The sequence below is a fragment of the Pelophylax lessonae genome, assembly GCF_965119305.1.
Source record: "Pelophylax lessonae genome assembly, chromosome: 5".
Taxonomy (NCBI): Eukaryota; Metazoa; Chordata; class Amphibia; order Anura; family Ranidae; genus Pelophylax; species Pelophylax lessonae.
Genome location: NC_138772.1, coordinates 69,401,766 through 69,426,692, shown reverse-complemented (window position 1 = coordinate 69,426,692; position 24,927 = coordinate 69,401,766). Strand labels below are relative to the sequence as shown.

The 24,927-nt window shown below is 42.9% G+C and overlaps 1 protein-coding gene across 1 annotated transcript in view; it reads right to left on the bottom strand.

Annotated features, from left to right (window-relative positions):
* MALRD1 (MAM and LDL receptor class A domain containing 1) overlaps positions 1-24,927 on the bottom strand; it is a 558,112-nt gene that overhangs the window by 337,684 nt on the left and 195,501 nt on the right. Inside the window, exon 16 of the mRNA XM_082259425.1 lies at positions 5,988-6,144. Coding sequence (XP_082115551.1) covers positions 5,988-6,144 — 157 coding nt within the window. The remainder of the gene's footprint in view (positions 1-5,987; positions 6,145-24,927) is intronic.

Below are 24,927 nucleotides of genomic sequence, written 5' to 3'. Positions count from 1 at the left end.
AGCCATATTGAGTAAGGGTAGATGATTCATGTAGCATTTACTTCCTGGAATCAATCTGCCTTTGTCTCAGGCATGCAGGCAGGAGGGTGTGCTTAGCTGAGAAAGCCCCTCCCCCATATGAAAAGAGTAAAAAAAAAAGCCTATGAAGACTTCTGGGATGTACGACATTATTTTGGCTAAAAACCAGCAACTGAGGAAATGTAAGAAAAAAAAAAGTTAAATCAATTAAAATATATATATATATATAAAATATAACTTCCTATCTATTTACTAATGCTAGCAGCATAAGGATTACAAATAGTCAATACAAATTAAAAGAGTTTTGTTCTGCTTTGAAGTCCATTGCACCCTATAAAAATTTCACATACATTTCCAACTGACTTCAATATATTTTGCCAAAATCTCCCAGTTTTCCCCAAAATTACATGAAAATGACTGCTACATTTCACTGAATGAACATGACTTTTAGCCACTTCCCTCCCGCCCTATAACAGAATGATGGCGGGAATGTGGTTGTGTTATCCTGACCGGACGTCATATGACGGGGGCAGGATAACACAGCTCTGGGCGCCCCCCGGGGGCGCGCAGAGCGGCGATCGGTGATGCGAGGTGTCAGTCTGACACCCTGCATCTCCGATCTCGGTAAAGAGCCTCTGACGGAGGCTCTTTACCATGTGATCAGCCGTGTCCAATCACGGCTGGTCACATAGTAAATAGGAACAGCCGTTGATCGGCTTTCCTTAGTTCGTGCCTGACAGGCAAGAGTAAAGGAGCGCCGATCGGCAGCTCCCCTGACAGGGGGGGGGGGGGTCGCAACTGGTAATCAGATCATTGATTACTAGTGCAGACCCTCGGGGGGGGGGATGCCACTAGATCCACCAGGGTTGCCCACTATGACCCCAGGGATGCCCACCATGACCCCAGGGATGCCCACTATGGCCACCAGGGATGGCAATCAGGGCTCAGGGAGCCCCCCATTGCCCTCCCCATCAGTGCTGCCCGCCAGTGTCCTCCCTATCAGTGCTGCCCACAAGTGCCCATCATTGCCATCCTTTAGTGTCGCCCACCAGTGCCCATTATTGCCCACCAGTGCCGCCTATCAGTGCCCATTAGTGCCCATCAGTCCCGCCCATCAGTGCCGCTCCATCAGTGCCCACCAGTGCCGCCTGTCAGTGACCAATAGTGCCCGTCAGTGCCACCTATCAGTGCCCATCAGTGCCACCTATCAGTGTTCATCAATGCCGCCTATCAGTGCCCAGCAGTGCCGCCTATCAGTGCCCACCAATGCTGCATATCTGTGCTACCTATCAGTGCCACATATCAGTGCCGCCTATCAGTGCCGCCTATCAGTGCCATCCCATCAGTGCCACCCCATCAGTGCCACCCCATCAGTGCCACCCCATCAGTGCCTCCTCATCAGTGCCTGTCAGTGCAGTCTCATCAGTGCTCATCAGTGCAGGAAAAAACTTATTTATTTACAAAATTGTATAACATAAACAAAAAAACTTTTTTTTTTTCAAACTTTTCGGACTTTTTTTATTTGTTTAGCAAAAAGGAAAAAACCAACAGATGATCAAATACCACCAAAATAAAGCTCTATTTGTGGGGGGGAAATGACATAAATTTGGTGTAGGTACAGTGTTGCATGACCGCGCAATTGTCATTCAAAATGCAACAGCGCTAAAAGGGGAAAATTGGCCTGGGCAGGAAGGGAGGGAAGTGCCCTGTATTAAAGTGGTTAAAATGTTTTGGTGGAAGGTACAACAGTAACTAACTACGAATATCAACTGTGAAGTTCATTTTTTGTATGAGAATTTAATATCATTAGTAATAGTGTTTATCATGTACATTATAATTTAGTTTACAATTTGTTATTCATTTGATTTCTATTGAGATATTGATTATTATTATCATTATTATTATCACCGTTATTATGCATACTCCTCTGCCAGTGCCTAGCCAGCTGTTGCATAGCTTTCGTGGGATAAAAGTACACAGAAAAGTGACATTGAATTATTATCAAAGGTTAGTTTGTAACCACAGAAGTTGATTTTTAAAGCCCCACATAGGCAGGGGAACGCAAATCAGCATGCAGCAATTTTTACTGTACACCTCAATGTTTAATTTCACTGTTGTAATTGCTGCAACCTTGGTTTATCACAACATATGTGCAGAAATGTAACATAATTAGTGTGCGGGTTTTGTCTCGCTCTCATTAGGACTGTAATCACTATTTATGTGCTGATTACTGTCTAAGTGTTAGATGGTGTGAAATTACACCTGGCAAAGTTCATTGTAGAATAAAGCAAAATATGAGGGTTGCTTTCTGTCCTTAGCAGCTAGAATCAAATCGAGATTATCCTCAAGTCCTATTTGATTGATTCCTACAGTATATCTCGGTTTATGTGATACAAATTGTTTGCATAAAAGGCATGACATGCATTACCAAATGCAAGCAAGTTTCCACTACATTTTTAATTATTCACGATTTGTGTGTGTGTGTGTGGGGGGGGGGGGGGGATAGATTGGGGATGACTCTGCTTCCTGATTTTTGGTGGGGACCAAAGCTGTCATGAGATTGATAGTATATACACAGTGGTCTGTGCTAGCTGTAAACATGGGAAGGAAGCGAGACTGCTCTGGCTCACTCAGGTGCCCGTTTATGAAACGAGATGAGCAGTGATCCTGCTGATTGCAGCTCATCTCGGATCATTATAGGTTTATGAAATAGAGATGATCAGGAGAGAACATATTCTCCCCTGATCATCTCCGCACATGCAGAATCTGTCATTGACTGACACAGAAACGGCCAGGTTATGAAGCTGCGATCTCCGCACTTCACTGGCAATCTGTGCCAGAATCCACACTCCCAGATTCCACAGCCTGAAGGTGGTGAATCAGGGAGAGAAGACAGAATCAGGGCAGAACTGAGGGGGAAGAAGGAAGATTATTGATCTCCTCCTTCCTCGATCAGACCCCCAACACAGTAAACATGTCCCCCTGCCATATTTATGTATATATACATATATATATATATATATATATATATATATATATATATATATATATATATATATATATATATATATATATATATATATATGTTTAATGTGTATATATATATATATGTATATATATATATATATATATATATATATGAAAAAATTGTAAAAGGTATGGCGGCACTCAACAAAAAAATTAATCACAATAAATTTTGAATTTAAATAAAACCACAAACGTGCTGTTAGTGGATATGTCACACTTGAATGCTTAATCAAATAGAAGTGACAATTTAAATCAAGTCTCTGGTGCTAAAAAACATCAAAATAATAGTCCAAATAACAGCAGCTGATGGAAAATCATGGACTTGATAGGAGTGTATTCCTTAAAGCCTCCACCTCCACACGTTCACCCAGTGCAAGCAAATATACCTGCTTACCAGAAATATAGGACCCCTTAGTTATAGGGGGTCATTAACGCATATTTCTTTCCACATGTGATCCGACCAGACCATACATCATAGTAAATGCCACTTGTTTGTAGAAAAAAACGCTCTCTCCATCGAGAGTGTATAGCCAGACCAAGGGTTATATCAGGACAATGACATGGATAGAGAGAAACAGAAAGGCTCTCATGGCGCAGTATCTCATGATGAAACCATTTCATGTTTTTAAAATCACACTTACTACAATCCAAAATATAAGAAGCCTTCAGTACAGGAATCTCGGTTGCAAGGGGTAGGAACTTCCAGTCAAGTGGAATGCAGGTGGAACGAGGAAGCAGCGTTCCTACCCCTTGCAACCAAGATTCCTGTATTTATTTATATTATTTTGATGTTTTTTAGCACCAGAGACTTGATTTAAATTGTCACTTCTATTTGATTAAGCACTCAAGTTTGACATATCCACTATAAGCACATTTGTGGTTTTATTTAAATTTTAAATTTATTGTGATTCATTTTTTTTTTAAGCGCCGCCATACCTTTTACAATTTTTTCACTTATCCATGTGTACCACGTTTATGTTGCAGCTCACAAGGTTGAAAGCAATTTCACAAAATACACTAATCCATATTTAATTCATTAGTATATACTTATCACATTCATTTTTGCGCAGGTTAAGTTGGTGGCTCACACCAACCCCCCTCTTTTCACATATATATATATATATATATATATATATATATATATATATATATATATATATATACATGTATATATGTATATATAATATAATGTATGTGTGTGTGTATACAGTATAAATATATATATATATATATATATATATATATATATATATATATATATATTTATGTAGGGGGACTAATTATTTTATTAACATTAGGTGGGGGTCGAATGCACATGTACTCAGCAGTAATAATCTATCACTGCTTAATAAACGGGCACCCGTGATTTTCTCACACTGTAATCTCGCTATGTCTCACAAGATTATAGGCAGCCCATTCACTTGTACACAGATCTCGGCCGTTCTCAGAGGAAAAACTTCTCCTCTGTTCTCCCTGTGAGAAGGGAAGTTCTCCGCTTCATAATCAGGGTGCCAGAGGAGATAATTTTCCTCTGACAACTGCCGAGAAGTGAAATTAGAAAAAAATTCACAGTTTCATAAACATACACCTTAGTTGTTAATGTACAAATAAGTTGAAGCTATTGAGGGCATTTTTATTGCAAGAAGGTAATGCATGTCTGACAAACATATGAATAGTAGCCCAGAGATCCATCTACTGAATAAAAAAAAGAAAATATGTACATTCTATATTTGCTGAATCCTGACAATAAGAAATAAAGAAGACATATTTAACCACTGCCAGCAAACCGACGTAGCTGTACATCAGCTCGAAAAAGTGGTTGTACCGGGATGATGCCTGCAGCCAGTATAATTTCTTAGAGTCAGCGGTCGGCATTCAGGAGATAACAAGTGATGCGGCTCAGCAGCCGCTCAGCCGTTATCCTAGGCGGGCGGGAGGGGACATCCCCCCCCCACTCCCCCTGCCTTCTGCAGCTCTGCCTGGGTCCCCCGTCCCACCGGGCAACCTGAGCAACCAGACGGCACATCCGCCAGCTGGTTGGAGTCCCAAACTAAGCCGTATTCAGCTTCGATCGGGTCTCCGATCATGCAACCTGGAAGCAATGTCACAATGTCACTTCTGGTTTACTCGGCTGCCAATGGCACCAATTTAGGAAAACTGTCAGTATTCAAAAATGCTGATTTAGGCGTTTTGAATACCTTGAAGTGCAGTGGAGGGGTCTTTTAGACCCCAGATCCCTCCATAAAGAGTACCTTTCTTAAGGTACTTAAGAGGACAGAAATAAAAGTTAACAGATTATTTTTTTTAAAAAAATAACAGTGTTAAAAATAAAAAATAAAATAAAATAAATAGGAAAAAGAAAAATGTTTAAAGCGCCCCCATCCCCGTGAGCTCGCACACGAAAGAAAACGCATACATAATTTGAGCCCACAAATAAAAACGGTGTTCAAATCACACACGTGAGGTATCGCCGTGATCGCCAGAGCGAGAGCAATAATTCTAGCAAAAGACCTCCACTATAACTCTAAACTGGTATCTGTTAAAAAATTTAAAGCATTGCCTATGGAGATTTTTAAGTACTGTAGTTTGTGGCCATTCCACGAGTGTGAGCAATTTTAAACCGTAACATGTTAGGTATGTATTTACTCAACGTGACATCATATTTCACAAAGAACAAAAAAAAAGAGCTAACTCTAAAGTTTCATTTTTTTTGTAAATTCAGTGAAGTGTATTTTTTCCCAAAAAATTGCATTTGAAAGACTACTGTGCAAATACCGGATGACAAACAAGATTTCAACAACCGCCATTTTGTTCTCCAGTCTTTGCTAAAAGAATATCTATAATGTTTGGGGGTTCTAAGTAATTTTCAAGCAAAAAATACTGATTTTAACTTGTAAACAACATGTGTCAGAAATAGGCTTTGATAAAACTACTGGGCTTACTTGTAATGATCCCACAGTTGCGCCATCCATATAGGTCCAGAATGATAACTTGCATTTGGGTCCAGTACGAGAAATATAAGGAGTCATAATGTGAGCTGTGTGCCCAAATTCACCATTGGAGCTGTCTGCATACAGGTACCAGCCTTCATCTGAGGACCTGGAAATCCAATGTTAATAGTCATTAATATAACCACAGTGACAACTTCTTAGCTTTAAATCCACAGTAAAAGTTTATACAATGATATAGAGACCCCATTGCCAGATCATTAATCTTCCCATAAGATTACAGGTGCATTAAAGTAATGTCCCTTGGGCTGTTTTTTTTTATTTATTTTTTACTTTATTGTATTTTTATGCATGTCATTTACATGTAAAAGCCCTCCTTATGTAGACATCCAAAAGTCCAGAGACTGCTGCGCAGCACCACCATCTTGGATTTGATGTCAACAGCCCCAGCAGAATCAGAGCTGTCTGTCAGATGACACTCTATAGCAGGGGTCTTGAATTCAAATTTACAGTGGTCCGGTCAGCAAAATTTCCTTCTGGCTGCGGGCGGAATCTCATTTTAGTGCTATGACACATAACGGTCCCCCTGTACTTCATTGTCTTCAGCCTACCATTCACATCTTAGTCCTCATCACATCACAACCCCTCTTTATATGGCAGTGCCCCTTTACATGGCAGTACCCTTTACATCACAGTCCTCTATATACATCAGTGTCCACAGTCCCCTGTACATCACAGTCCACCCTTTAAAGCAGTCCCAGAGTGTCCTAAATTCCCCTTCACATCACAGTGCTTCATTACATTTCAGAGCCCCTTTAAACTTCAAAGTGCCCCTTTATAACACACCACAGTGCCCCTTTATACATTACAGTACCCCCATAACACATTACAGTGCCCTTTAATACAATACAGTACCCCTTCACAACACAGTGCCCCATAATAACACAGTGCTTCTTCACAGCACAGTGCCCCTTAACAGTGCATCTTCACAGCACAGTGTCCCTTAACAGTGCATCTTCACAGCACAGTGCCCCTTAACAGTGCCTCTTCACAACACAGTGCCCCTTTTTATTGCAAGTCTCCCGTGCACAGTGCTATGGTACCCTTTGACAGGGCAGAGGCACTAATTATCCTGGGGTCCTTGTCCAAGTCAGAGGAGCTGCAGATGTGGACGGAGGGTGGGAGCTGCCTAAGTCATTATATTAACAAGCGGGTGATTACCCGGCTTGTTAATATGAAAATTCTCCCCCACTCTGTCCCGATCTGAAGCACCTCCCACCCACACCCCGCCCGCTGTAAGGATGACATCAGTGGCCTGGCGGGGGACCCAGGAGAGGACACTAATCTGTGACAGTGACACTGCCACGGTCCAGACAGGACTGTAACTCAGTCTGGTTGTGAACCGCAGTTCGCCATTTGGTGACCCATACTCTATAGGATTTCCATTCACTGGACTATCCATAGAAAGGTTATGCAGGGAGAACAGACATAAATTAGACACTCCCAAAAGAGAAGAGGGCTATGACATGAAAAGAGGGCTGTGCTATGAAACTAACTCCAGTTTTGTTTTTTGTTTCTTTTTTTTTTAAATTGGCAGCTACAAATACTGTAAAAATCAGGTTACTTACCAGTGCTTGGAGTCTAGTGTTGTCTTCCTGAAGCCAGTTCCTACTGCTATGGATCCCTGGCACTGCCATCTTGGATATGGGAGCCAGCTGTGGTTTCCTGAGGAACCACACCTGCTCCCCACTGTGCACGTGCAAGCTCACCCAGCGCTCAGTGAAAGGTTCTGCAGCTTCCTGGAACATGTAACATTCCCCAGAAGGCTGAGGGTAGGGAGGGACGAGGCAAGGAACGTCATCCTTGCTTAGGCGAGGGTTTTAAAAGTGGGAGCGAGTTCCCATAAAAGTTGGTACTCTCTCAACCCCCAAAACTCATTTTTTACCCCGGGGTCAGGGGTGGAGGGGTGGATTGAAGAAACGAACCAGCGGGACTTCACTTTTTGAGTGAAGTTCCGCTTTATTCTTCTCTTTCCCCAGTTAGATTCAATACATAATGGAAGTAAGTTAGAGTGCATCTAAAACCATTTTTTTATTTTTTATTTTGAATAGGGTGGGAAAAGGTTAACAATGTTTACTCTCTCCTATTATCCTAACTCCACTGTCTCCACCTCTCTGTTTGTCCTGGTGACCATTGAGGAAAGACCTTCTGATGGGGACACTTTTTCTACTGACAATTACTTAACCACTTAAGCCCCGGAGGATTTTCCTGCTAAAAGACCAGGGGGTATTTTGCGATTCGGCACTGCGTGACTTTAACGGACAATTGCGCGGTCGTGCGACGCTGTACCTAAACAAATTTGACGTCCTTTTTTTCCCACAAACAGAGCTTTCTTTTGGTGGTATTTGATCACCTGTGCGATTTTTTGATCACGCGCTATAAACAAAAAAAGAGCGACAATTTTGCAAAAATAGCAATATTTTTCACATTTTTTTATATGAAATTCCCCAAAAAAAAAATGTAAAAATAAAAATTTTTTAACATTTTTGGCCAATTTGTTTTATCCTACCTATGTTTGGTAAAAAAAAATCGCAAAAAGCGTATTTTGATTGGTTTGCGCAAAAGTTATCGCGTTTACTAACAAAAGGAAAGATTTTTGTCATTTTTGTTGTTTTTTTTTTAACGCGTAATGGCGGCGATCTGCAATTTTTTTTGCGGTACTGCGACATTGCGGCGGACAGATCGGACCCTTGACTGACATTTTTGACACTTTTGGGGTTACCAGTGACATTTCTACAGTAATCAGTGCTATACATATGCACTGTTACTGTAAAAATACACTGGCAGTGAAGGGGTTAACTTTATTTGGGAGGGAGGGGCTGTGTGTGTCCCTAGGGGCGTGATTCTTACTGTGATTGGCTGTGGCTCTAGCTGTAAGGACACTGATCAACGGATCTACATACTAGATCCGAGTAATCAGTGTCTTTACAGCGATGAGAATGACAGGCAGCTTGTTTACACAAGCTGCCTGACATTCTCCCTCTTCCCCCGACGATCGCCGAGTGGCCGGCGGACATCGGGTCCGCTGGTCACACGCGCGGGGGGGTGCGTGACCGCGCGGGAGCGGGAGCGCGCCTCCGCGGACGCGCGCTCGCTCCCCAGACCCTCCCAGGCTAGTGACGTTAATTAACGTCACTCTGCCTGGCAGGGGCTGACCGCCGCAGTAAATCTACTTGCGGCGGTCGGCAAGCAGTTAAGAAAGAATTTCTCCGTTCCTTTGGGGATTTCCTCATATACTGTTGGGTCTTGAGAAGAAGTAAATGAAAATCTCCTCCAACTTTGTTTGGAAGGAATTTGTAAAGTTAGGTAGTGGTGTATTACTGTACTTGCCGTGTAAACAAACAGTGCCATAGCACAGCTCCCAACTATCCCTGATTTCCAGGTACTGTCCCTGATTTGGAACAAAGTCCTCCTTTGTCCCTCATTTTGGTCTGATCTTTATAGTTGTATAAAAAATGCACTATCTTTCAAATAGTGTTTTACAGTGCTAAACGTTTCAACCAAATTCTAAATTGCTATGTTTATTAATTCCAAAAACCAGTATAAAGGATTAGTAGTGGTAAAAAAAAAAGCACTTGTGGGTTTAACTAATATTTTTTTTGTGTAATTCTCCTTTAAGGGTGCATGGTGTGGGGTGTCCTATGCCTACATACTTTTGCTAATAGGTGTCCCTCATCCCGCAGGCTTTCAAATCATGTGATCACAGTGGTTGACTGGCACAGTGCTCACACGAGGAAGAGCCAATACCACCGGCTCTCAATCATAACCAAATACCAGCAGCTCTCAAGATAGCTCTATTACTTTGCTGGAAGTGTGCAGTGAGTACATTCTCAGCAGAGACACCTTGGATGCATATGTGGGACTAGTGGACGTTAAAGCCCATACTTCTTGTTGCCGCACATACTGTATGTATTTCATGTTCGGAAAGAGGTTAAGCCTAGCTTCACTCACACAATTTCAAACGAGCATTTTAGTCCGGTTACTTATTTAATTACTGCAATCAGATTCCAAAAAATTCACATATTTATTTCTTTAGCCATCGCTACATGATCTGTGGGAGAGCATGAATCATTTACCAATGCCACAAAATTGCAGGCAGTACAAATCATTAAAAACATTCCTTTTTATCGCCCCTTTGAAGACTGATTGCAAGATGATTTCCTTTTTTGCGATACGGCACTGTGTTACTTTAACTGACAATTTTGCGGTTGTGCGACGATGTACCCTAATAAAATCAATGTCCTTTTCTTCCCACAAATAAAGCTTTCTTTTTGTGGGGTTTGATCATCTGTGCAATTTTTATTTTTTGCGCTATAAACAAAACAAGAGCGACAATTCTGAAAAATGAACAATATATTTTACTTTCCGCTATATAACATTCCCAGTAAAAAAAAAAAAATCTACTTTTTTCATTATTTTAGGCCGATTTGTATTCTGCTACATATTTTTGGTAAAGAAAAATTGTAATAAGTGTATATTGATTAGTTTGCGCAAAAGTTATTGCATCCTAAAACTAGGGGAAAGATTAATGCCATTTTTATTTTTTTACTAGTAATGGCAGCAATCAGCGATTTTTAGCAGGACTGTGACATTGCGGCGGGCAGATCGGACACTAACTGACATTTCTGACACTTTTAAGGGATCAGTGACATTACTACAGTGATCAGTGCTAAAAATATGCACTGTTACTGTACTAATGACACTGTCAGGGAAGGGGTTAACACCAGAGGCGAACAAAGGGTTAAATGTGTCCCTAGGGGGTGCTTTCTAACTGTGGGGGAGGATGGGCTTTCTGCATGAACACAGAGACCTGTGTTCCTAAATAGGAGGAACACAGGATCCCTGTGTTCATTACTGACAGAACAGCGGTCTGCTGTGTTTACAACGGCAGACCGCCGTTCTGTCTCCATGGGGCGCGACCGCGGGTGCCTGGCGGCAATCACAGCCGCCAGGCTCGCTGAATAGCTTCCTCTGTGGAAAACGGGCATGCACGCTTCCCGCTAGTGGTCCCGCGAAGAGACGTACAGGTACATCGCTTCGCGGGACAGAGCCTACCTGTCGCAGTATACCTACAGCGGCTGGTCAGCAAGCAGTTAATCAACCAATATTTAGGGTCACTGGTACCAGGTTGGACTACCGCTAGTGAAAGCATCATCAATAAAAAATGTGGCTAAGCCTCCTCCTAAATGTTCTAAATCTTACCACGCTTTGATAAACTGACTGTAAAATGTGTTAATTATTTTCTACGTGAGAGATTTTACTGGGAACTCGGGGCTAATTTCCACCAGCTAGTAAAACGGCGCTGATTCTTAAACAAATGACATTGATCTGTCGATGTGTTTTCACTGCTGACGATACTGTAAATTAGCAAAGGAACAGTTTGTATTGGCAGACTCGTTCTTATTGGCTGAATTCATTATAGAAGTGTCAACATCCATGCAGACACCAGATTACCCCAAAATAGGAAATGTTCATTACTCATTAGGGCAATAAATGTGAATTGCTTGAAGTGATCTACAACACTGGCAGTACACTGACTGGAGACATTAATTACGGAGTTTACTGACTGGAAGATGATTACATTTAACGAAGGGAAGGGGGGCTCGGATAGTCAGTTCTTTTAAAGGGGTCAAAATGGAATGGATCCATTAACCTAAATGGCAGTAAACATATTTTAAAGTGCAACTCTGGACCAATGGCTAAATATATGGTTGATTGTATGTATACGGTTTTAGTTGCCAAAGGATTTAAAATTTTGGCGAGCCATTCTGCTACTTCCTTGTTTAGCATCACTACTTCCTGGGTCAGCTTCATGCTTATTGGACAGGGGTAATTATGCTGATCCTGTAATCTATTTTTCCATGAATTCGCTTCTTACTGTGTTTCTCTGCCTCCTTGAATTGTCTTAGGGCTCTTTCACACGGCCGCTCCGTGTGAGAGCTCCGCTGCGGTCCTTTTTTTTTTTTTCACGGAGCGGATGACATTTCTGTCATCCGCTCCGTAGGTCCGCATATCATCCCATCCGTTTGCGGATGATATGCGGACCTAATGTAAGTCTATGGGGATTGTGGATGTCAGCGGATGACACCGCTGACATCCGATTTTCCTTCCTTTCCGTTTTTTGAACGGAGGAAAAATAGGGTTCTGTTCCGTTCGAAAAAAGGGAACAGAACTGAAAGGAAGGAAATCGGATGTCAGCGGATGGTATTCCGCTGACATCCACAATGCCATAGACTTACATTATGTCCGCAAATCATCCGCAAAAAAATAGGATGATTTGCGGACATACGGAACGCCCGTGTGAAAGAGCCCTTAATGAACTTCTAAACATCCCTTTGTCCCCTTAACCTCCTTGGCGGTATTCCCGAGTGTGGCTAGGGGTTAATCTTCAGTACCAAAAGCGGTAACCCCGAGCCACACCCGGGATTACCCCACAATGTTACTCACCTTCCCTGCGATCCCCCTCCGTCCTCCCTGCCCTCCTCCCCAGTGTCTTCGCACTCTCTCCCCGCTCTGTGCACGGCCGATTGCTGGCACTTGACTTCTGGTTCTCTTCCCTGCGAACGTTGCAAATTCAAAAGCACAGGATTGCACCTGGATGCTTTTCCAGTGCCCTGCCTGTGCTTTTCCAGTGCTTTGTGCCTGGAAAATTTTGAATGCCCATATCGTCCAAAAAGCATTTTTTTTTTGCGCAAAAGCACTTTTAGACGAACTGAAAAATGGCGACAGCGAAATCGAGTTACTTGAAGAACCGAGCGATAGCGATTCGTGGGAAAATTCGTCATTGACGATTCTGATGTCTCTTTCTGGCACATAGCTTGTGGAATTTGGGAAGTATATCAAATGATTCTTCACAATTTCCAACGGAGTGATGTGCCAGAAAGAGACATCAGAATCATCACTGTCGTCACTTTCTGTACCTGATGACGAATCATGTCATTTAATGTATTTACATTTTTGAAATTCCCACCGGATCCACCCCCCCTGCGTTTCAACGCTCGCAGGGAAGGGAACCGGAAGACAGGTGTCGGCATCTGCCAAGCACATAGCAGAAGGACAGCGGGAGGACGGCGGGGGGAGGACAGCGGGAGGACGGAGGGATCGCAGGGGAAGGTGAGTTTTAAAATGTACAGGACAGATTTCCGTGCAAAATAAGGGTACCGCTTTCAGCACCTAAAATCTGAAATAATCATACCGCCAGGGAGGTTAAAGATGAACTGCAGTCTGCTCACATAATTTGTAATAAAATCATCTTTGCCAATTTGAAGTTTCCATCCAACCACTTTGCATATTATTTTATATATACTGTGATTCTGTACTTGCCAAATATGCTGCAGAAATCTCCCTTCACTAAGTCTGGCTGCAGCCATTTTACCTGTGGGCAGCTGAAGCTGCTGCCTGTTCACATCCTGGACATACACACACACAGACACACACACATTATCTCACAAAAGTGAGTACACCCCTCAAATTTTTGTAAATATTTTATTATACCTTTTCATGTGACAACACTGAAGAAATGACACTTTGCTACAATGTAGGCAGAAATGTTTTACTGTCCAAAGTTAAAATAACAAGGGCAGAAGATTTAATAGATGGAAAGATGAAAAAATTACTGAAGAGGTGCTTTAACCTCCATTTGTTTGGAATGTGCAGTGCATGTTAGTTGCAGTTGTTGCACATATGCTGAAAGTATGGTCAATAATTCCAATGTGTGAAGGGATAGGACCGGGTGAAACCAGAATTATTTTTATTGAAAATGTTTCTGCAATGATAAGGACATGAGGTATGACTTTTTAGTCTGAGGGACACAGCAACTGCTATTGTGTTCATACATACTATTACACATCTATATATATAATAATATCAACATTCTCATATACAGGAATCAAGTCCTCATAGAAAATAACCAATTAAACATGTGCTGATGTGTTGTTACTCCTTCTGCATCACAGTGGTCTCATAGTACAATCTAATATAAGATATAAAAACATAACACTATAATAACCACATTCCTGGTACACTGTAGTCATGTGATGCTACAGTGTGACCCACTAACATTTGTGCAGTGTAATTTAATCACACAGTAGAGACAGCAGCCTTTACTGATCACAGGGATGTAAATTAAATCAATTTCGCCCTGTTTAAAACAATAAATATACTCCTTCTTACCTGCAATGATAAGGACATGAGGTATGACTTTTTAGTCTGAGGGACACAGCAACTGCTATTCTGTTCCCCCAGGAACAAAAGGTCTAACTTTTAGTTCCTCCCATGCCTTGCTTGCAGTTGAACTTTGTGGTACCATCTACTGGTGATTTAATAGAAATGCCATGAAACAGAAATGTGTTTTTTTATGGGGTACCTGTTATCCCTTACACAGTCATCTACACTGCTCTATGCACACTATACATCCCCTCGTCTATAGTCCATCTCAGCAGTGAGTAAGAGAGGGTGGCTACATTCCTAGATATAGTAGGACTATGGAGAATGAATGTAGCCACCCTCTAAGAGCTAGTCATGTCACAGCAGCAAGAGAAAAAGGAATTTGCATATTTTGAGGAGGCTGAGAGCAATGGAATTGACTTTTTATGTTAAAGTATAACTAAAGGCATTGTTTTGGATAGAGTGGAGAGGGATTAGAAGTTAGAATCCTTGTCAGTTATTAAGGCTGTCTATACCCCCATGAAGGAGATTCACCCTTTCTATTGGTCCCGTTTACTGTTATTGAAAGTGAAAGTGAACAGTTGAGCGAGAAGACCCTCCAGGGCGACCTTCTCACTCCCTTCCCTGACTACCTCTGCAAACCAGTATCTTGACTCGCCGGGTCACTCCTTCCCTCCTGGTGGAAAGTCTGTGCCCTAACACTGGCTATCTATGCAGAGTCCTTTCTTTGAAGCGAGTCACAGCGCCTCCTGGCTGCCCCTCAAAGCACTGCTTGTCAGGAAACAAGGCAAGCCACTGAAGTCTGGATGGCCTGCAGGCCTGCTGAGTCAGGGAAGTAGACACAGGGGGTCTCTCAAGGCAACCCCCACCAAATCTTCTGAATGCACTTGTCAACTTGCGACAGTCACTCGTTTCAACTCTTTGCTCAAACTGTGTAAATTTCTCACACAGTATTTGTAATCCACACATTGATCCTGGCCCGATGGCCCAAGGGATCTAGCACAGCATATGTCTTCCATAAGACCCTGGCCCGATGGCCCAAGGGGTGCAGCTGAACTTAAACATTTAACAGGAACTTGTAAATTCAGCATTATATTTTGCTCTATTTTGCACTGTCTTGTGGTCAGTTGTGATGGCTAGCCAGCCATGTAAGTACAGTTTGAAAATTGTAAAGGAGTCTGTTTGTCTCTTGTTTGTTATCCTTAAATGTAGTAATCTGGATGAGGGGCTTGGACATAAGCCCCCTGCTCGTCCTACACTCTTACAGACCAGGCCTGACCTGACCCATCCAGGCGGCGGACCTCTACTCGGTCTAAATGAATGGAGCGCCCATAGTTCCACTGGGCCTTTACAGTGGTAAATCTTTTTTTAAGCTCTGGTTCGGGCGAGTCCCGATATGGTTTAGGGACAAAAAGGAAATCCCATATAGCCTCACCGCACCAGAAGTCTCTGTATTTTTCAACCAATAACATTACTTCTCTCAGAGCATAGGGGTAATCGTACCCATATTATAGCACCACCTTTCGCTGTTTCCACCTTTGCATACAGGACAGCCGGGGAAGAGTCTTCCTGTTGCCTCTCCCAGGTGGAGAAAATGGGGTTATCACCCGCTGAATCATATTCTCATATGTGGCATTCTTATCCCGAGCCTGGGCAATATTTCCAGGAGAGGTTAAATCTGGAATCCTTTTAACATAAGTTTCACAGAATCCCAGCTTTTGAGCTAATCCCCCTCTCTCCATAGCTTCCTTGGCCTCTTTATCAATTGTCACTGCAACTTCAGGACCTGGGGAGCTGCTCCCAGCTTCTGACCCCCAGCCCCACTCTGTCTCATCAGCCGATCCCCAATTGTCAATCCCCTCCTCTATGGAACCATATCTGCGCTGGAAGGATGTGGATCCTATGGGTACAATTCCTGCTTCCTCCTCACCACTGGTACTAGTGGGTGAGGCTTGAATAGCTGCAGCCCTTGTGGGCTGCTGAATAGCAATGGGAGCAGATCCTGCCACTACTACTGTGGTAGATGATGCATCTTCCGGCCACCCTCCAGCCACTTGTGCTGGCATGCATACCCTTTCTAGGGAGCTCTGTCACCAAGCCCCCCTTACTGATACTGAGGGACCACTGTCTGCTGGCATGGCCTCCAGTTTCATCATTAAATGCAACATGCCTCTCCCGCCGCCTTCAGGCACCATCCGGATGCCTGTGTCCCACCAAGGGATGGATTGGGCTGGTGGATCTGCTCCGGTGTCTGCCTAGCAGAGTCTCCGCCGATGGCGGCAGCAATAGCGGTCGCACTCTTCTGCTCTCTCACAAACGCCATGTTCCTCTCTCCTACACGTGTCTCCCTCGCAGCCACACCTAAAGAAGGGGGTATTAAAAGGACTCCCTTGGTCACTCCTGATTGGCTGGATGTTTCCGCTATCTCCACCCTCTCACCATGTTGGGTGGTGACTCCTCCTGTTAGGCAGGTCTGTGTGAAGCGCGCTTTCCCGCGCGGTACAATAACTCTTCCCCTGCCATGCTCTCTCATTCTAGCCCACAGGGAAGTTGCTGCAAAGCGGACCATGTCACTTGTCAGACATGCATTCACTCTCCTTACTTGCACCAGGGCCACAGCTGCGCCTTCCTCTCCTGAAGCCAGCTGTCCCTCCTTGATAGGCAAGAGTAGAATCCCGCTGTCAGACGCACTGTCGATAGTTCTCTCCCAGCCATACATGTGCAAATAAGATCCTCCATACTGTCTCAGAGGTTAGTCCCACTGCCTCTCCCGGCATGGCCGACTGCAATCCTCACAGTATCCGTGCACCCACTATACAGAATAAATGTACTGCTGTCACAAGCACGGTCAACATCAGTCCATATAGCTTGCACACACACCTGGCCCCTGGCACCTCGCTCTCCGTGCCCCTGGCCACCGTCTCCCCCGTTCCCACCGGGACCTCTGACACCATTTTCTCCGTCCCCACCGGGACCTCTCCCTGTTAAGCAGTTGAAGCATTTGTATACTTTCACTCCTTTTCCCTCTGCTTTCCAATATCTGATAGCAGAGTACATGTCATAAGCCATGTGGAAGGTTCCCATCATTTTACAGACTTTGCTTGGACATTTATGTTGCCATGGGCAACCTTCCATGTGTACTTTAATCTTCATCCCACTCTCCCTGCCTCCCGCAGATCCAGCCTCATGCTTGGCTTGACTTTTGAACAACAGTTCTGGGCACAAAAATTTACTTTTCCAAATTTTTTATCTGCTGTTGCCAGGGGCAACCGGCCCAGTAACCAATGGCAAAATCCTAGACAAGCCCCCAAATGTAGCATTATTTCCAGGCATTGGGCCTGACGTGGGTCTGCCATGGTCACCGGTAACATGACAGTTAATTTAAGCTGAATGCCCAAGTGTGAGATCTGAGACAATGAACAGTCCGACATCTTTGTTTTGCTTATTTTATATGGGGATGGGAGAAGGGAATGAGTGGGATACTCCTCTGGCTCAACTAGGTACAAATCGGGACACTTTGTGAAAAATGCCCTTCAGCGCTGACTTGACGCCGGCTGAATGCCAACCAACGCTTGCTGGGGCTAGAAATCACTGACTTGCTCAAACTGTACTGAAGACTGACTTCTGACACTCTGGTTAGCTCAAAAGTCCTTGACACTGCTCCCTCCAGTCCTTCCTGACTGAGGTAGCCTTTAGTAATACTGCTGCTGCAACTCTCAACACTGTACACTGCACGCTGTACACTTCTACTGTACACCGAATACTTCAGGGACCAACCACTGGCACCCCTTTTACTCTTCAGGGTCAACACTGGCACCTCCTTTTTCTCTTCCTGCACCAGCTAGCTAGCTCCCGGATCCCTCTGGCCTTCTCCGGAGTGGTCCCCCCTCACTAGGCAGACCCCCAGGGGCAGTTTGCAGTACTCACGACTGGTAATGCTTTCCTGAAACTCATCCCCTCTCAGCTCCGCTGGTCCTCAACACACTGGATCCTCTCTGCAGCTCAGCTTAGCCTTCTGTCCCCTCAGGCAAGCCGCCTGGGACACCCGATTCATGATGCTGTGCGGTAGAATCTGCCTTTCTGGGGTAGATACAAGCCTGAGTGTGCCATTGGCCGGGTTTCCTCCACTGCCCAATGAGAGCCCTCATTGAGTACAGTGGGGAGACTCCCCAGTCTCAACAAACCCACCTGGGAACCATGACAACCTAGCTGAAAATCATGGCCCTGCTGATAAGCAGTCAAGACCTACTACACTTTACCTAGCACCTACCTTGTAGGGTGCTACACATAAATGCATTTTACCTGTATATGACTTTTTTTTCCAAGGTTAGGCTTTAAAGGGTTGGTTCACTTTTACAAAAAAAATTGTAAAGGTGTCCTAACACCACACACCGTCCCCACCCCCCACCCCCAATCCCCGCTGTAGAATCACTGTGACTCCTTTAAAATAAATATATATAACTAGCGAAAGTAAATGTTGATAAAATACTCTTAACCAATGTAGGAACTGGCCAGATATTTAACAAAAGCTCAGTTAACGTTACTATTTCAGAATCCAATACTGCAAGGTGCTGAACATACAGTTAATTGTGTGCATAACATACTACTCAAAACAGCATACAAAATACTTAGCAAGCAGATTGTGCCAAAAATCAATACTATTTTTTACATCTTACTGACCAGCGTATACAGCTCTAGGTCTAAAGAAACAACTTCACAAGCACAATACAGCTCACTGTACTGAACAGCAATGCAATAATCCTCTTGGCATAATTTACCCGCATGCACAAAATAAAAGAGTGCGCCTAGACACATACCCAGCAAAATGATCTATTCACTAAGGAATATCGAAGCCAACCGCTTCCTTGCAGTGTGTGATATGCTATTTTACACAATCAAGAATGGTTCAAGATTTTATTGCACACATCAGCAGAATTAAACAACGTACTTGTTCAAGTTTTGCTTTTTGAGGTATTTTGTCTGTAAAAGTTCATAGATATTTGTCACACAAGATTTAGCTACTTAAAAGAGAAGTGTGGGAATTTAAAAAAATAAACATTAATTCTCACCTAGGTGAATGCAGCATTGGTCCAAAGCTGCAGCAGTCCCCTGCCACCTCTAAGACCAAGAATCGAGCGCTAAAAGACCGCTGATTGCTCTGTTCTCAGCCTTCAGTGAGCAGTGACTGTCAGTCACCGCTCTCTGCCCTGCCCCTCCAGCGATCAATGGATCAAAAGGCTGTGGAAGGGGCGGGAGCGGCAGACTGAGGTTCTCAGCAGCTCACCAGTTTAGGCATCGGGGTGGATCCCAGCATTATAGTCAGGATCGCTCCAGAGCCTTGACCAGCTGAGTATTCGACCAGCCTAAGGTAATACACAGAGATGAAGCAAATTCTCCTACACCAGTTTATCTGCTCTCCCTCCTCTACAGTTGTTCAAAGTGCACAATTTACAAAGCATTTCTGATCTTTAGAAGGCAGGGGACAGGGATGTTAAATTTTTTTAGGGGGAACCCCACATTATTTTTTTGGGTCCCTCAATAACATCTATACCAGAACCTCAGCTACAATAAGGATCTGGTATAGATGAAGGGAATACCCAGGCCATTTGTTTACCAACAGAAACAAGCACCTGGGAGCTGTCATTAAGTGGCAAATTAACCACGTTAAGACCGAAAGGATTTGCCCCCTTAACGACCAGGCCCTATTTTGCGATTCGGCACTGCGTTACTTTAATGGACAATTGCGCAGTCGTGCGACGCTGTACCCAAATAAAATTGACGTCCTTTTTTTTCCCACAAATAGAGCTTTCTTTTGGTGGTATTTGATCACCTGTGCGATTTTTATTTTTTGCGCTATAAACAAAAAAAAGCAACAATTTTGAAAAAAAAAAAAAAGTTTCACATTCTGCTATATGACATTCTCAATATTCTCAAAAAAAAAATTAAAAATATAATTTTTTAAACATTTTAGGCCAATTTGTTTTCTTGATTTGTTTAAATATCTTTGGTAAAAAAAATTGAAATAAGCGTATTTTGATTGCTTTGTGCAAAAGTTATCGAGTCTACTAACTACGGGAAACATTTATGCCATTTTTATTGTTTTTTTTACTAGTAATGGCGGCAATCTGCAATTTTTTGCAGGACTGCGGCATTGCGGTGGACAGATCGGACCCCTAACTGACATTTTTGACACTTTTGGGGGGACCAGTGTCATTACTACAGTAATCAGTGCTAAAAATATGCACTGTTACTGTAATAATGACACTGGCAGGGAAGGGGTTTACAGTATAGGTGATCAAGGGGTTAAATGTGAGCCTAGGGGAGTGATTCTAACTGTGGCGGGGCTTCTGAGATGACCATAGAGACATGTGATCCTATATAGAAGGATCACATGAGCTCTGTGATCATTTCAGGGAAAAGGACGGTCGGCTGTGTTTACAACAGCCGACCGTCCTTCTCTCTCAGCAGGGAACGATCGCGGGTGTCAGGTGGCAATCGGAGCCACCTGGCACATGCATCGGCTTCTCCGCTGCCATTACTAGTAATGGTGGTGATCTGCGATTTTTAGCAGGACTGCGACATTGCAGCGGACAAATCGGACCCCTAACTGACATTTTTGAGACTTTTGGGGGTACCGGCTATGTGCTATATATAGTGCTAAAAAATATGCTATATATATATATGCTATATAATGTGCTATATATAGTGCTATAAATATGCACTGTTACTGTAATAATGACACTGGCAGGGAAAAGGTTAACACCAGGAGCGATCAAAGGGTTAATTGTGTACCTAGGGGGTGATTTTAACTTTGTGGGGGCCAGACTTGGTTGATGGAAACAGGGCTCCTGTGTTCCGAGATAACAGGAACACAGGAGCCCTGTTTCAATCAGTGACAGATGAGCGGTGTGTCGTGTTTACAACGGCACATTGCCTACTGTCAGTCCCTGCACCGGCCGCCGGACCCGTTGCTTAGTTGCAGGGCTAGAGAGCAGGCGCGCGATCGTGCCGCCAGGGGCGCGCACGGGCCCGAGACCCACTCCCGCGAACCGACGCGCCCCTACGTTGGTTTGCACATTAGAGCCAGCCTGCCGCAGTATGTCTGCGGCGGCTTGTGTTTAAGCGGTTAACATTGCCCTTTAAGCATTAATATAATTGCTGCTCCCCACCAAAAAGGATCTTAACCACTTTACAACCGTCCCATAGCAGATTTACTGCTACAGGGCAGCTGCTCTGTAAAGAATTATATATATATATATATATATATATATATATATATATATATATATATACATGATTCTGAACTTACGGGTTTTGGGCATGAGCATGCGCCGCCGGCTCGCTACCGATGTTATTTTCCACAGAGAGAGCTGATCAGCGGGTCCTGCTGCCCTGATGTCTCCTGGGACCTGCTGATCGTTTGGTACTCTGACAGAATGACAGTCTGACTATGTAAGCAAGGCAGATTGTCATTCTGTGAGTACAGAAGACATGGATCCTGTGTCTCTGTGAAGCAGGAACACAGGATCCATGTCTTCAAGTAGTAAAAGCACCTCCCCCAAAGTTAGTAAGCACTCCCTAGGCACACAGTTAACCCTTTGATATGCCCTGATGTTACCTCTTCCCAGACAGTGTCGTTATTACAGTGACAATGCAAATGTTTAGCAAAATGTTTAGCACTGATCACTGTAGTAATGTCACTGTTCCACAAAAAAGTGTCAGTTAGGTATCCGATTTGTCTACCACAATATTGCAGTCCCGATATAAGTTGCAGATCGCTGCCATTACTAGTAAAAAAAATATCCCATAGCTTGCAGATGCTGTAACTTTTGCGCAAACCAATAAATATACGATTATTGGGATTTTTTTTAACTAAAAATATGTGGGGGGGCACACAGAGCGAGGCTCAGTCCTGCAACCCCCCCCCCCCGTTCCCTCCTACCAAGGCTCCCGCTGCTGTGTCTCAGCCAATTATGGAGGCAGAGACCTGGGAGAGCAATGGCTCTCATGCACATTGCTGGATCGGGTAAATGTGTAGCAGAATACATATTGGCCTATATTGATGAAGAAATTTCATTTTTTACCTTTTTTTTTTTTGGGATGTGTTTATAGCAGAAAGTAAAAAATATTGTTTTTTTTTTTTTTTTTTTGTTTTCTATCCATTCTTTTTTTCTAGCACAAAAACTAAAAAATGCGTAGGTGATTAAATACCACCAAAATAAAGCTCTATTTGTGAGAAAAAAAAAGTACATACATTTTATTTAAGTACAGTGTCGCACCGCAGTGCAACGCAGTGCTGCATCGTAAAAAATGGCCTGGTCAGGAATGTGGGTAAATCTTCCAGAGCTGAAATCGTTAAAACAATTTATTTTCTTACATGGCAGTGCCCAGCCTCTCATGCCATTTGTTTGACAATCCCTGTCTATTAGTCTAGAAAATATCCATTACTGTTTTATACCCATTGGACTCATCATTATTTGCCAGTTCAAAAACCACAGTGGCCTGAGCTGAGGGGGAATAATATTAACCACTTGCAGACTGCCCCACGCAGATTTACTGCAGCAGGGCGGCTTGTCTGCGCATAATCACATATATGCACGTGATCATGTGCACGCGGTCTCCGCAGCGTGCGCACGCCGCCGGACCTGCGCTCCCACTGTGATTAGACACAGCGGTAGCCAGACCACGGGAGGAGCGGGCGCGATCACCGCTGGCCTCTCGAGATCTTCAGGGAAACTGACAGGAGAGCCACTCCATTCCTATGTAAACAAAGCAGGCGGCTCTCCTGTCACACAGGCACAATGAGATTGCGTCTTTCAGCTAAGCTGAAACTCCGATCTCTGTGTGCCTTTCACAGACGCCCCCCCACAGCTGGCAAGCACATTTAGGCTTACATTTAACCCCTTGACCCCTTCCCTGCCAGTGTAATTTATACAGTAACAGTGCATATTATTTAGCACTGATTACTGTATTAATGTCACTGGTCCCCAAAAAGTATCAAAAATGTCAGTTAGGGGTCCGATGTGTCCGCCGCAATGTCTCAGTCCCGCTAAAAATCTCTGATCGCTGCCATTACTAATAAAAACAAAAAAAGAAACAAAAAGTCCAAAAATGTATCCCATAGTTTGTAAACGCTATAACTTTTGAGCAAACCAATTAAAATACGCTTTTTGGGATTTTTTTTTACCAACAATATGTAGCAGAATACAAATTGGCCTAAACTGATAAAAAAAATAGATTTTTTTAAAAAAATGTATTGGGAATTGGGCAGAAAGTAAAAAATATTGTTTTTTTTTTTCAAAATTGTTCGCTATTTTTTTGTTTATGGTGCAAAATCTAAAAACCGCAGAGGTGATCAATAACCACCAAAAGAAAGCTCTATTTGTGGTAAAAAAAAAAAAAAAAGGACGTCAGTTGTTTTTTGGGTACAGCGTCGCATGACTGCGCAATCGTTAAAGTAACGCAGTGCCGAATCGCAAATAAAGGGCCTGGTCATTGAGCGGGTAAAACCTTCCGGAGCTGAAGTGGTTAATAAAGTTAGCCTTGTTTTCTCTACCCCCTGTACTGCCCACGTCTAGTTGGATCCAAGCTTTGGCCGCCTGCACACAGTATTACTTATTTTGAATTATAGCAATATTTTAATCTCCAAGGAAAATTTACTGAACAAAGGAACATGTAAAAAGTTGCAGTAAACAGGAGAAGAATGTCTTTGCAGTCAAATATGAAGCCATATTTTTATATATATATATTGATGAACTGAGCAATAGAGCTGCTTTAGAAAATCTTTTCAAACGGTAATGCAGGAAGAAAAAAAAAAAAAAAACCACTAAGGCGAGAAAATCAAGTTTATAATAAAATGCATCTATTGAGGCAATTTCGGAAAATAGCTGGAAAAAAAAAATTCATTTTGATCTTAAGCATCTTTTCTTGAACAAGGGAAGAACACTCAGTGTTTTTATCCTTTGTGCTGTATTGTAATTTAGGAGAGTGACAAAAGGAAGAGATAAAGCATATTTTAACGTACATATTATAATAATATATCAAATTTGTCTACTTTTCTTTATCTGGCACAGTTTATCGTATCACAAACAGTACTGTGAAAGCCGGTAAAGCAAACTGAAGCTTTTTTCATGTATTTATTCAGTTTCAGATGAATATTCTTTAGAGATGAACAACGGTCAGAAAAGCAATAGTTTAAAGTAAACTTGTGCTTTTTTGTTGCACAGGGAAAAGCAATATGGTAACTGAACCTTTCCATCCCAGGCAGCCAGAGATGTATAGTAACTAAGTAGAGCTACTTCACTACTGTACTTAAGTTACCGAAAGTCGGTATCTGTACTTTCCTAGAGTAGAATTTTTTTCTCCTACTTCCACTTTTACTTCACTACATTTTTTCGATGATTTCAATACTTCTACTCCGATATTTTTTTTTTGTGCTGCATAGTTACTTGTTACATTTATAAAAATGACCACTGCCAGAACAGTAGATGGCAGGTTTCATGAAGTTCAAAAAAATGTGTATAATGTCATGTGTAAATCAGCACATACGAAAAGAAATGCTACTGTATGTATAAATAAAATGATCTACATATCTGCTGTTAAGGGGAAAGAGAACCTCCCCCAACCAAGGAGAGTCACAAGCGTACATAGACCTTTTTTCTGGTAAGAGGCTGATTTTGCTTTTTTCACTGGAAGTTGAGAGCACAGG